The 13966-nt window shown below is 46.5% G+C and overlaps 1 protein-coding gene across 4 annotated transcripts in view; it reads right to left on the reverse strand.

Annotated features, from left to right (window-relative positions):
* Nucleotides 1-1231: 1231 nt before the first annotated feature.
* The window catches only part of LOC130331005 (acid-sensing ion channel 1C-like), a 186301-nt gene continuing 173566 nt past the window's right edge, over nucleotides 1232-13966 (reverse strand). For 3 of the 4 annotated variants that reach the window (XM_056553662.1, XM_056553661.1, XM_056553660.1), the window contains 2 exons: nucleotides 10655-10707; nucleotides 1232-1402 (listed from right to left, as the gene is read on the reverse strand). In XM_056553662.1, the coding sequence (XP_056409637.1) occupies nucleotides 1324-1402; nucleotides 10655-10707 (132 nt within the window). In that variant the 3' untranslated portion in view covers nucleotides 1232-1323. The remainder of the gene's footprint in view (nucleotides 1403-10654; nucleotides 10708-13966) is intronic. The other variant, XM_056553659.1, reaches the window with a different exon arrangement.

A 13966-nucleotide genomic window follows, 5' to 3' on the forward strand; every position in this document is an offset into this window, starting at 1 on the left:
TGTCATGTCCACAGGTCGGTTTAGATACAACCTAACACGGCTTTAGGTTGACGACTAGGTAGTCATCTGGGTTTTCATGTTTAGCACTTGGGATTGTGCATATGGGCTTGGTTGGTTCTGTTTAGATATCATTTTCATTCCTACTTGCATTGGTTGGGTTTTGGCCACTATTTGCTGCATTTAGCTCATACTATCAAGGTATATCTGGCCTCCAGTACCATGTCGCGTTATCTCTCCTGACAAGGCGTCTTTGGATACGTCTCATGCCAGCGGCGCTGCTCTGTAAAGCATTAAAAATGGAGGTTAGAGAACCCTCTAGCCATCAAGCCTTGACGGCTGGCCTGGTTAGACGGTTAGCAGACGCCTCATAATTCTCGATGCGGATGGCAGGTCAGCTTAACGTTAAAAGCCGCTCTATTCTCAGGTGATCATGGCTTCTAGGGCCTGGGAAATTCACATACAGGTGCAAGGTCGAAATTACATCAGATTGTGGGGATACAGATAACCATGCGTCCAAATCGTATAGCTGCAAACGTCATTGCCCGGTCAGCTTGTTTCGTATAGTATTTTCCTACCCCCACTAGTGGTGCCCAGTTCGAGTGTTGCAAGCTTTCCTTTCGCACATCTAGGAGCTAGTGGGGGTCGGCCACTGTTATTGGGGCTGCACTCACTACTACGTCATTTGTCGATTGTACATATTCGCATTAAATCCTTAGGTAGCGGTTTGTTTAATAAAGCGTTTTGTTTTAAATATTGAAGTTTTGCCCTCTATTTATTCAGGTATACCTACACGCGACTGTACATGGCACAACTCAGACTGTCTGTTAGCTAGTATCATTATGAGGTTAGGTTTTAGGTAGGTACGCTACGCATTTGAGACCCCGAAAACAAATATATATATATACAGTGATATCACTGCTCTATATCCTGGTGATCTGGTGTGTATACTGATCAGTATAATGACCTCTCACCAGTGATATATATATATATACAGTGATATCACTGCTCTATATCCTGGTGACACAGAATAACACGATAGGTTTAGATACCCAGCTCTATGATCATTATGTCACTATATAGGCGTAGATACATAGCAGACAGTATCACACGTGATTGGCTTAGATACACTGGCTCAGGGTGACAGTATCCCTGGGCTTTGCTTTATTTGGTGATACCCTGGTGAACACAGTGACAGACGTCTGGCAGTGTCACGGGCCCCACGTTCTGGCTCCAGGATTCTCTTGGGTGAAGAATTTATTTCCGGCCGTTCTGGGTCTGCGGAGCGGCGTCCGGGCGGTCAGCAGGCGAATTCTCTTATGGACCCTACAGCCTGGTGACGAGGTATGACGTGCGGTGAGCACTTAGGACAGTATGGTGGGCTCCGCAGTGTGCGCCATGGATCCTGGGGAGAGGAGAGAGTGAAGTGAGCAGGGAAAGTATGGAGGAAAGAGGATGGGGGTGACATCACATTCTACACCCCACACTACAGAAACCTTGTAGGGGCTATCCTCTACGGCAGTGGTCTCCAAACCCTGCACCTCCGGGTCTGCAAAACTACAACTAACAGACATGCCCAGACAGCCGCAGGTAGTTGTAGTTTTTCAAGACCTGGAGGTTCACACTTTGGAGACCCCTGCTCTATGGTGTTCAGGAGGTGAGACAATGGTGGGATCCAGTTCTGGCCGAGCAGGGTTTTGGGGACTGGATTTTGGGGGAAACCCTAATATGTGTCAGGCTCAGTTTCTGGAAATATTTTTTGCATTCTACAATTTTTTTTGTGCCCTAAAATGAGATGTTTCCATGATGATCTTTCTCCATGGATGGTGCTTGTATGATCTACCATGAAGATCATCCATAGTTCGTCAGATCATTCACATCAGAGGGGGAACCTCAACCTCATGGGCCCTGATGCCCATTGCTGGTGTTGTATGTGGTTGAGGGGCCCCACTCCAGTACTGGGGGCCCCAGTGTTACAGCACCCTGATCACCATCAATGATCCTTATATCCATAGACAGACCTGACACTGACATCATCTGCTGGAGGAGAGTCCGGAGCCCTCCATAAAGATGGCTGACCAGTGTTGGCAGGAGGAGATGACTATTCTCTAATGTGTATAAGGAAAGACCCCGCTACCGAATGCAGAAATGTGACATAATGGGCTGAGACACATGAACTGGGGATTACTGGGGTGTATACATGGTCCTAGCTGAGGATGAGGACAATGAGGTGGACTGAACCAGGAAGCTTCTCGTGTCCATGGAGACAACACTCCATCAATCAATAAAGACATATTGTGAAGAATCAGGAGGATCACTATAGATGTATTGTGAAGAATCAGGAGGATCACTATAGATGTATTGTGAGGAATCAGGAGGATCACTATAGACCTATTGTGAAGAATCAGGAGGATCACTATAGATGTATTGTGAAGAATCAGGAGGATCACTATAGACCTATTGTGAAGAATCAGGAGGATCACTATAGACGTATTGTGAAGAATCAGGAGGATCACTATAGATGTATTGTGAAGAATCAGGAGGATCACTATAGATGTATTGTGAGGAATCAGGAGGATCACTATAGATGTATTGTGAGGAATCAGGAGGATCACTATAGACGTATTGTGGAGAATCAGGAGGATCACTATAGATGTATTGTGAGGAATCAGGAGGATCACTATAGATGTATTGTGAGGAATCAGGAGGATCACTATAGACGTATTGTGAAGGATCAGGAGGATCACTATAGATGTATTGTGAGGAATCAGGAGGATCACTATAGACCTATTGTGAAGAATCAGGAGGATCACTATAGACCTATTGTGAAGAATCAGGAGGATCACTATAGACCTATTGTGAAGGATCAGGAGGATCACTATAGACGTATTGTGAAGAATCAGGAGGATCACTATAGACGTATTGTGAAGAATCAGGAGGATCACTATAGATGTATTGTGGAGAATCAGGAGGATCACTATAGATGTATTGTGAGGAATCAGGAGGATCACTATAGACGTATTGTGAAGGATCAGGAGGATCACTATAGACGTATTGTGAAGAATCAGGAGGATCACTATAGATGTATTGTGAAGAATCAGGAGGATCACTATAGACATATTGTGAAGAATCAGGAGGATCACTATAGACATATTGTGAAGAATCAGGAGGATCACTATAGATGTATTGTGGAGAATCAGGAGGATCACTATAGACGTATTGTGGAGAATCAGGAGGATCACTATAGACCTATTGTGAAGAATCAGGAGGATCACTATAGACCTATTGTGAAGAATCAGGAGGATCACTATAGACCTATTGTGAAGAATCAGGAGGATCACTATAGATGTATTGTGAAGAATCAGGAGGATCACTATAGATGTATTGTGAAGAATCAGGAGGATCACTATAGACCTATTGTGAAGAATCAGGAGGATCACTATAGATGTGTTTTGAAGAATCAGGAGGATCACTATAGATATGTTGTGAAGAATCAGGAGGATCACTATAGATGTATTGTGAGGAATCAGGAGGATCACTATAGATGTATTGTGAGGAATCAGGAGGATCACTATAGACGTATTGTGAGGAATCAGGAGGATCACTATAGATGTATTGTGAAGAATCAGGAGGATCACTATAGATGTATTGTGAGGAATCAGGAGGATCACTATAGATGTATTGTGAGGAATCAGGAGGATCACTATAGATGTATTGTGGAGAATCAGGAGGATCACTATAGATGTATTGTGAAGAATCAGGAGGATCACTATAGATGTGTTGTGAGGAATCAGGAGGATCACTATAGATGTATTGTGGAGAATCAGGAGGATCACTATAGATGTATTGTGAAGAATCAGGAGGATCACTATAGATGTGTTGTGAGGAATCAGGAGGATCACTATAGATGTATTGTGGAGAATCAGGAGGATCACTATAGATGTATTGTGGAGAATCAGGAGGATCACTATAGATGTATTGTGAGGAATCAGGAGGATCACTATAGATGTATTGTGAAGAATCAGGAGGATCACTATAGATGTGTTGTGAAGAATCAGGAGGATCACTATAGATGTGTTGTGAAGAATCAGGAGGATCACTATAGACGTGTTGTGAAGAATCAGGAGGATCACTATAGATGTGTTGTGAAGAATCAGGAGGATCACTATAGATGTATTGTGGAGAATCAGGAGGATCACTATAGATGTATTGTGAAGAATCAGGAGGATCACTATAGACGTATTGTGGAGAATCAGGAGGATCACTATAGACGTATTGTGAGGAATCAGGAGGATCACTATAGATGTATTGTGGAGAATCAGGAGGATCACTATAGACGTATTGTGGAGAATCAGGAGGATCACTATAGACGTATTGTGAAGAATCAGGAGGATCACTATAGACGTATTGTGGAGAATCAGGAGGATCACTATAGATGTATTGTGAGGAATCAGGAGGATCACTATAGATGTATTGTGAGGAATCAGGAGGATCACTATAGATGTATTGTGAAGGATCAGGAGGATCACTATAGATGTATTGTGAAGGATCAGGAGGATCACTATAGATGTATTGTGAAGAATCAGGAGGATCACTATAGATGTATTGTGAGGAATCAGGAGGATCACTATAGATGTATTGTGAAGAATCAGGAGGATCACTATAGATGTATTGTGAAGAATCAGGAGGATCACTATAGATGTATTGTGAGGAATCAGGAGGATCACTATAGATGTATTGTGAAGAATCAGGAGGATCACTATAGATGTATTGTGGGGAATCAGGAGGATCACTATAGATGTATTGTGAAGAATCAGGAGGATCACTATAGATGTATTGTGAGGAATCAGGAGGATCACTATAGACCTATTGTGAAGAATCAGGAGGATCACTATAGATGTATTGTGAGGAATCAGGAGGATCACTATAGACCTATTGTGAAGAATCAGGAGGATCACTATAGATGTATTGTGAAGGATCAGGAGGATCACTATAGATGTATTGTGAAGAATCAGGAGGATCACTATAGACCTATTGTGAAGAATCAGGAGGATCACTATAGATGTATTGTGAAGAATCAGGAGGATCACTATAGATGTGTTGTGAAGAATCAGGAGGATCACTATAGATGTGTTGTGAAGAATCAGGAGGATCACTATAGATGTGTTGTGAGGAATCAGGAGGATCACTATAGATGTATTGTGAAGAATCAGGAGGATCACTATAGATGTATTGTGAGGAATCAGGAGGATCACTATAGACCTATTGTGAGGAATCAGGAGGATCACTATAGATGTATTGTGAAGAATCAGGAGGATCACTATAGATGTATTGTGAGGAATCAGGAGGATCACTATAGACCTATTGTGAAGAATCAGGAGGATCACTATAGATGTATTGTGAAGAATCAGGAGGATCACTACAGATGTATTGTGGAGAATCAGGAGGATCACTATAGACGTATTGTGAGGAATCAGGAGGATCACTATAGATGTATTGTGAAGGATCAGGAGGATCACTATAGATGTATTGTGAAGAATCAGGAGGATCACTATAGATGTATTGTGAAGAATCAGGAGGATCACTATAGATGTATTGTGAAGAATCAGGAGGATCACTATAGATGTATTGTGAGGAATCAGGAGGATCACTATAGATGTATTGTGGAGAATCAGGAGGATCACTATAGATGTATTGTGAGGAATCAGGAGGATCACTATAGATGTATTGTGAAGGATCAGGAGGATCACTATAGATGTATTGTGAAGGATCAGGAGGATCACTATAGACCTATTGTGAGGAATCAGGAGGATCACTATAGATGTATTGTGAAGGATCAGGAGGATCACTATAGATGTATTGTGAAGAATCAGGAGGATCACTATAGATGTATTGTGAAGAATCAGGAGGATCACTATAGATGTATTGTGAAGAATCAGGAGGATCACTATAGATGTATTGTGAAGAATCAGGAGGATCACTATAGACATATTGTGAAGAATCAGGAGGATCACTATAGATGTATTGTGAAGAATCAGGAGGATCACTATAGATGTATTGTGAAGAATCAGGAGGATCACTATAGATGTATTGTGAAGAATCAGGAGGATCACTATAGATGTATTGTGAAGAATCAGGAGGATCACTATAGATGTATTGTGAAGAATCAGGAGGATCACTATAGACGTATTGTGAAGGATCAGGAGGATCACTATAGACCTATTGTGAAGAATCAGGAGGATCACTATAGATGTATTGTGAAGAATCAGGAGGATCACTATAGATGTATTGTGAAGAATCAGGAGGATCACTATAGATGTATTGTGAAGAATCAGGAGGATCACTATAGACGTATTGTGAAGAATCAGGAGGATCACTATAGATGTATTGTGAAGAATCAGGAGGATCACTATAGATGTATTGTGAAGAATCAGGAGGATCACTATAGACGTATTGTGAAGAATCAGGAGGATCACTATAGATGTATTGTGAAGAATCAGGAGGATCACTATAGATGTATTGTGAAGAATCAGGAGGATCACTATAGATGTATTGTGAAGAATCAGGAGGATCACTATAGATGTATTGTGAAGAATCAGGAGGATCACTATAGATGTATTGTGGAGAATCAGGAGGATCACTATAGATGTATTGTGAAGAATCAGGAGGATCACTATAGATGTATTGTGAAGAATCAGGAGGATCACTATAGACGTATTGTGAAGAATCAGGAGGATCACTATAGATGTATTGTGAGGAATCAGGAGGATCACTATAGATGTATTGTGAAGAATCAGGAGGATCACTATAGATGTATTGTGAAGAATAATATCCTTCATATGGTCCCAAGAGATCAGATCAGTGGAATCCACATTTATGAGTGAAGAACGTGTAGTGAAAATCAGGGAGGAGGACTCTTCACCTTCCAATACTTGACAAACACCGATCCCCGGTACAAGAACCTTCTTGTTAAGAGCGACATGGATAACACAGAGTACCCGTGCCACGCAGTGGAGAGGACTGTGAGACCTGTGACCGAGGTGTCCACCAGAGGATGTGGTCAAGAGTCATCACCATATTCTATCTACTCTCGTATCCACACAAGTCTTACCAAAATTTCACAGTAAGGGTTAATTTGTCACCTTCTTACCAGCTGAAGACGACGTGGTCACACAAGCTTTACATATAGTTGGTTTTGGATTGGGCTTGGAATGAGCCCAAAAATGCCGCCACGTAGTGGGATCTGGGTCACTTCATACTTGTATAAGGATCCGATCAGAAAAAATGGAATAACTGTGCACCGTAATGGATATGACCGCTACACGTCAGGACAATAACCTGTACGGCCATCATAGTGCATGGAGTCATTTCTGCACATTTTCCAGCAGCCCCGACCACAGGTGCAGACACCCTCGGGGACAGTCTCTTTATCTTCTGTATGACCACAGGTGCGGACACCCTCCCGGGACAGTCTCTTTGTCCCCGGAGGATGTCCGCACCTGTGGTCATACAGAAGATAAAGAGACTGTCCCTGTAGGGTGTCCGCACCTGTGGTCATACAGAATATAGTCTCTTTATCTTCTGTATGACCACAGGTGCGGACACCCTCCGGGGACAGTCTCTTTATCGTCTGTATGACCACAGGTGCGGACACCCTCTGGGGACAGTCTCTTTATCTTCTGCATGACCACAGGTGCGGACACCCTCCGGGGACAGTCTCTTTATCTTCTGTATGACCACAGGTGCGGACACCCCTTTGGTTGACTCCAGGGACTCAGTCTGGTAGAATGGCTCCTCCACTGGAGATTCTTCTTAATGGCTTTATGTAATGAGACCCTCTGTGGTCCGTGTTCTGTGATGGTGGAGATAGCTGTCACATTAGATTAGGGCGTATTCTCCAGACATGAAATGATCTTTATTCCGTCCTCATTTGACATCCGGTTGTGTTTCACTCCATGTTCCAATCTCATCTGTGGATCCTCAAGCTTCTCAATGTTCTTGTTCTTTGTGTCATTGGTCGTCCTCCTCTCTTCTCTAGTGTTGAGTGTGAATATTAGCAATTCGAATATGGCGGATATAGCACTATATATACACAATTACAAAAATATTTGTATTTTTCCCCCCCCACAGAACACATCACAGTGATCTCATCCTCCCTGCTTCCAGCTTGTGGTCTAAAGAAGGCTCCTATACTATTTACTGTATTAGACTGGAGAGCGAATTTTCTCATATGCGAATATCATCACTAAAGAATATTAGGAGATAGATAGATAATATAGATAGTTATCCACATGCACATGTGCAAATAACCGTGAATATATCGAATATGCGAATTTCGCGAATATAGGACAAATATTTGTTCCTATATTCGCAAAATATTGTGAATTCCAATATGGTATATGCCACTCATCACTACTCCTCTCCTCTCATGTCATTGGTTGTCCTCCCCTCCCGTGTCATTGGTCGCCCGCCTCTTACGTTCATGGTTGTCCCGTTTCATTGATCATCCTCTCCCGTGTCATTGATCGCTCTCCTCCAGTGTCATTGATAGTCCTCCTCTCCCGTCTCATTGGTCGTCCTTCTGTCCGTGTCAGTAGTCGTCATCCTCTCCCATGTCATTAGTCGTCCTCCTCTCATGTCACTGGTTGTCATCCTCTCCTGTGTCATTGGTCGCCCTCCTCTCCTCTTATGTTCATGGTTGTCCTCTCCCGTTTCATTGGTCGTCCTCCTCTCCCGTGTCATTGGTCGGCCTCCTCTCCTCTCATGACACTGGTCGTCCTCCTCTCCCGTGTCATTGGTCGCCCTCCTCTCCTGTAATTGGTCGCCCTCTTCTCCTGTAATTGGTTGTCCTCATCTCCCGTGTTATTGGTCGTCCTCCTCTCCCGAGTCATTGGTCGTCCTCCTCCCCCGTGTCGTTGGTCATACTCTTCTCCTCCCATGTCATTGGTCATCCTCCTCTCCCGTGTTATTGGTTGTTCTCCTTTCCCGTGTCATTGGTTGTCCTCTCCTGTGTCATAGGTCACCCTCCTCTCCCGTTTCATTGGTCGCCCTCCTCTCCCATGTCATTCGTCGTCCTCCTCTCCCGTGTCATTGGTCATCCTCCTCTCCCGTGTCATTGGTCATCCTCCTCTCCCGTGTCATTGGTCACCCTCCTCTCCCGTGTCATTGGTCGGCCTCCTCTCCCGTGTCATTGGTCGTCGGCCTCCTCTCCCGTGTCATTGGTCGTCAGCCTCCTCTCCCGTGTCATTGGTCGTCGGCCTCCTCTCCCGTCGTGTCATTGGTCGTCGGCCTCCTCTCCCGTCGTGTCATTGGTCGTCGGCCTCCTCTCCCGTGTCATTGGTCGTCGGCCTCCTCTCCCGTGTCATTGGTCGTCGGCCTCCTCTCTCGTGTCATTGAGTCTTAGAGGATTCTTTTCTATCATCCATTGTAAGCTTTTTTCTGGTCTTTAGTGAAGGTGGTGACTTGAGATTCCCTTGGCCAATGAGATCCATTTTCTACATTCTCCTGCCGGTCCTTGACCTGTGTATAGTAACCCCCGACATGCGATGGCCCCGAAATATGATCAAATCGACATACGATGGCCTCTCAGAGGCCATCGCATGTCGATGTCAGCATCAACATATGATGCTTTTATATGTCGGGGCCATCGCATTAACTGCAAAATGCTTAAGCTGCTGTTGGATAGCAGTGTAATGTGCCCCAGCAGGTTCACTTACCTATCCCTGCTGCTCCGGGTCCTCTCAGGGGTCCGGGCCTCGCTTTCCGGCGTCGTTATTACGTAGCTGCCCCGGCGCAGCAACGTAATAACGTCACCAGAAAGCGAGGCCCGGACCCCTGAGAGGATGGGGAAGATGCTGGAGGACCCAGAAGAAGACGCCGGAGCAGCGGGACCCCACCGGGAGCCCCTGGGAGACCATCGGGGGTGGTGAGGACGCGGTCCGGAGCGGCGGGAACAGGTGAGCATTTAATGCACTTTTACATTGCACGAATCCCTGAACAGACGATGGATTCGACAAACGATGGGTCGTTTGGAACAAATTACCATCGTATGTTGAGGGACCACTGTATTACTATACCCTGTCCCACCTTATATCTGCATATATGTGACTTTTTGTCCACTAGGACATGGTGACCTTTTTATCACCAGTAACTGCACACCCACATCCGGAGATGTCCACTCCTAACCCCACCTCACCATAAGAAGTGACCTGGAAACATGTTGGGGTTTGCGTCCCTTTCTTCACCCTTAAGGTGGCCTTAAACATTATACAGAAACAGGTAATGGCAAAACAACCATTGAAAGAGGGATTATCTGATCTACCAATTGTTTCAGACACATTTTAGTCCATTTTGGCTGTTACTTTGGTTCACCGTGACCATACACGATCAGTAACATCTAGTGATGGAGGAGCCATTTTTTCTTCCTTCTGACTACCAGTGACTTCCTTCTAGATGACGACAGAACATGGTCCGCTACAACTATTGTTTGGTGGCCATTTTTACTCTGTGAACACTTGTTTTCGGTGAAGTGGTCCACTGTCCTCAACTTTATTGGTATGGGGATCTCTACTTCCTGCCCCCCCCCCCCCCCATCCAGGTCACAAGTCTCATCACTTTGTCCCTCACTCTATGGACCCCATAACCTGTCAATCACTACCTGGAGTTAGGAATGGGGACCAGGGCGGGGCTGGACAAGACGTCTGGGCTCCCCTGAAAGACAAAGAGAGGAGAGATGTGAGATGGTAGAGCATGGAGTCCATGTGGAGGGGGCACTGCTCTGGGCAGGTAACTGCAGGTATTTGGGTATTCATGGACTCTTCTCAGCGAGATGAGGAGTAATGGAGAATACCGGGGACCATTTGTGGTCAGGACTGTTGTTTGGGTGAGATGAGAAGGAATGGAAAATACCGGGGACCATTTGTGGTCAGGACTGGTGTATGGGTGAGATGAGAAGGAATGGAGAATACTGGGGACCATTTGTGGTCAGGACTGGTGTATGGGTGAGATGAGAAGGAATGGAGAATAACGGGGACCATTTGTGGTCAGGACTGGTGTATGGGTGAGATGAGAAGGAATAGACAATAACGGGGACCATTTGTGGTCAGGACTGGTGTATGGGCGAAATGAGCAGTAATGGAGAATACTGGGGACCATTTGTGGTCAGGACTGGTGTATGGGTGAGATGAGGAGTAATGAGGAATACCGGGGACCATTTGTGGTCAGGACTGGTGTATGGGTGAGATGAGAAGGAATGGAGAATAACGGGGACCATTAGTGGTCAGGACTGGTGTATGGGTGAGATGAGGAGTAATGGAGAATACTGGGGACCATTTGTAGTCAGGACTGGTGTATGGGTGAGAAGAGGAGTAATGGAGAATAACGGGGACCATTTCTGGTCAGGACTGGTGTATGGGTGAGATGAGAAGGAATGGAGAATACCGGGGACCATTAGTGGTCAGGACTGGTGTATGGGTGACATGAGAAGGAATGGAGATAACTCATATTTATGGCCTCTGTACTTAAGTTTCCGATTTGCTGTGGGAACCTTTTTGTTTTATTTATCCCTTGTCTTCGTGGTCATGTGATGGACACACCGCTGCAGGGTCCAGAACAGTCCAGTTCTGCTCCTGGGCGTCCATCACATGACCAGAAAGGTTCTCATAGGACTGTGGTAGCCCAGGAGAATATCTTCAGCTGCTGCCGGGGGGGGGGGGGGGGGTTGGGAAACGGGTCCTAGGGGGTGGCTGAGAGACAAGGGGTAGGGTGGGGGCGGCTGAGATACAAGGGGTGGGGGGCTGAGATACAAGGGGTGGGGTTGGGGCACCTGAGATACAAGGGTCGGGGGGGCTGAGATAGAAGGGGTCGGGGGTGACTGAGATAGAAGGGGTCGGGGGGGGGGTGCCGAGATAGAAGGGGTCGGGGGGGGGGGGGGGGCCGAGATAGAAGGGGTCGACAGGATGCATCTCGGGAAATGATAATTGTGGATATTCTAGAAAGTATTTTCTGTCCTGTGTCTCTAGTTCTGTCCGGGATACACCGTGGTTTGAAGCGTGCAGAGGGTTAACTTTATGACATGTGTTACATCATACTGTACAGCTAAATGATTGACCTGGTCACATGTAGACTCCTGTCCAATGAATGCAGGAGCCAGTCCAAGGTCTGCCTTCCTCTCCGGGGACCTCCTGGCTTGGCTTTTGCCAATCTCTTGCTCCTAAACCCTACTAATCCTGAAGGGACTGTAGTGTAGGGGCCCAGGTACAGTAGTGTCAGGCATACCTCCTCCATATGGGCCCCACCTCATCTACTAATCCTGAGGGGACTGTAGTGTAGGGGCCCAGGTACAGTAGTGTCAGGCATATCTCCTCCATATAGGCCCCGCCTCATCTACTAATTCTGAGGGGACTGCAGTGTAGGGGCCCAGGTACAGTAGTGTCAGGCATACCTCCTCCATATAGGCCCCGCCTCATCTACTAATCCTGAGGGGACTGCAGTGTAGGGGCCCAGGTACAGTAGTGTCAGGCATACCTCCTCCATATAGGCCCCGCCTCATCTACTAATCCTGAGGGGACTGTAGTGTAGGGGCCCTGGTACAGTAGTGTCAGGCATACCTCCTCCATATAGGCCCCACCTCATCTACTAATCCTGAGGGGACTGTAGTGTAGGGGCCCAGGCACAGTAGTGTCAGGCATACCTCCTCCATATAGGCCCCACCTCATCTACTAATCCTGAGGGGACTGTAGTGTAGGGGCCCAGGTACAGTAGTGTCAGGCATACCTCCTCGATACAGGCCCCACCTCATCTACTAATCCTGAGGGGACTGTAGTGTAGGGGCCCAGATACAGTAGTTTCAGACATACCTCCTCCATATAGGCCCCACCTCATCTACTAATCCTGAGGGGACTGTAGTGTAGGGGCCCAGGTACAGTAGTGTCAGGCATATCTCCTCCATATAGGCCCCACCTCATCTACTAATCCTGAGGGGACTGTAGTGTAGGGGCCCTGGTACAGTAGTGTCAGGCATACCTCCTCCATATAGGCCCCACCTCATCTACTAATCCTGAGGGGACTGTAGTGTAGGGGCCCAGGCACAGTAGTGTCAGGCATACCTCCTCCATATAGGCCCCACCTCATCTACTAATCCTGAGGGGACTGTAGTGTAGGGGCCCAGGTACAGTAGTGTCAGGCATACCTCCTCGATACAGGCCCCACCTCATCTACTAATCCTGAGGGGACTGTAGTGTAGGGGCCCAGATACAGTAGTTTCAGACATACCTCCTCCATATAGGCCCCACCTCATCTACTAATCCTGAGGGGACTGTAGTGTAGGGGCCCAGGTACAGTAGTGTCAGGCATACCTCCTCCATATAGGCCCCACCTCATCTACTAATACTGAGGGGAATGCAGTGTAGGGGCCCAGGTACAGTAGTGTCAGGCATACCTCCTCCATACAGGCCCCACCTCATCTACTAATACCGAGGGGACTGTAGTGTAGGGGCCCAGGTACAGTAGTGTCAGGCATACCTCCTCCATATAGGCCCCACTTCATCTACTAATACTGAGGGGACTGTAGTGTAGGGGCCCAGGTACAGTAGTGTCAGGCATACCTCCTCCATATAGGCCCCACCTCATCTACTAATCCTAAGGGGACTGCTGTGTAGGGGCCCAGGTACAGTAGTGTCAGGCATACCTCCTCCATATAGGCCCCACCTCATCTATTAATCCTGAGGGGACTGTAGTGTAGGGGCCCAGGTACAGTAGGTCAGGCATACCTTCTCCATATAGGCCCCACCTCATCTACTATTCCTGAGGGGACTGCAGTGTAGGGGCCCAGGTACAGTAGTGTCAGGCATACCTCCTCGATACAGGCCCCACCTCATCTACTAATCCTGAGGGGACTGCAGTGTAGGGGCCCAGGTACAGTAGTGTCAGGCATACCTCCTCCATATAGGCCCCACCTCATCTACTAATA

The sequence above is a fragment of the Hyla sarda genome, unplaced genomic scaffold (genome assembly GCF_029499605.1).
Source record: "Hyla sarda isolate aHylSar1 unplaced genomic scaffold, aHylSar1.hap1 scaffold_345, whole genome shotgun sequence".
In the NCBI taxonomy this organism is placed as follows: Eukaryota; Metazoa; Chordata; class Amphibia; order Anura; family Hylidae; genus Hyla; species Hyla sarda.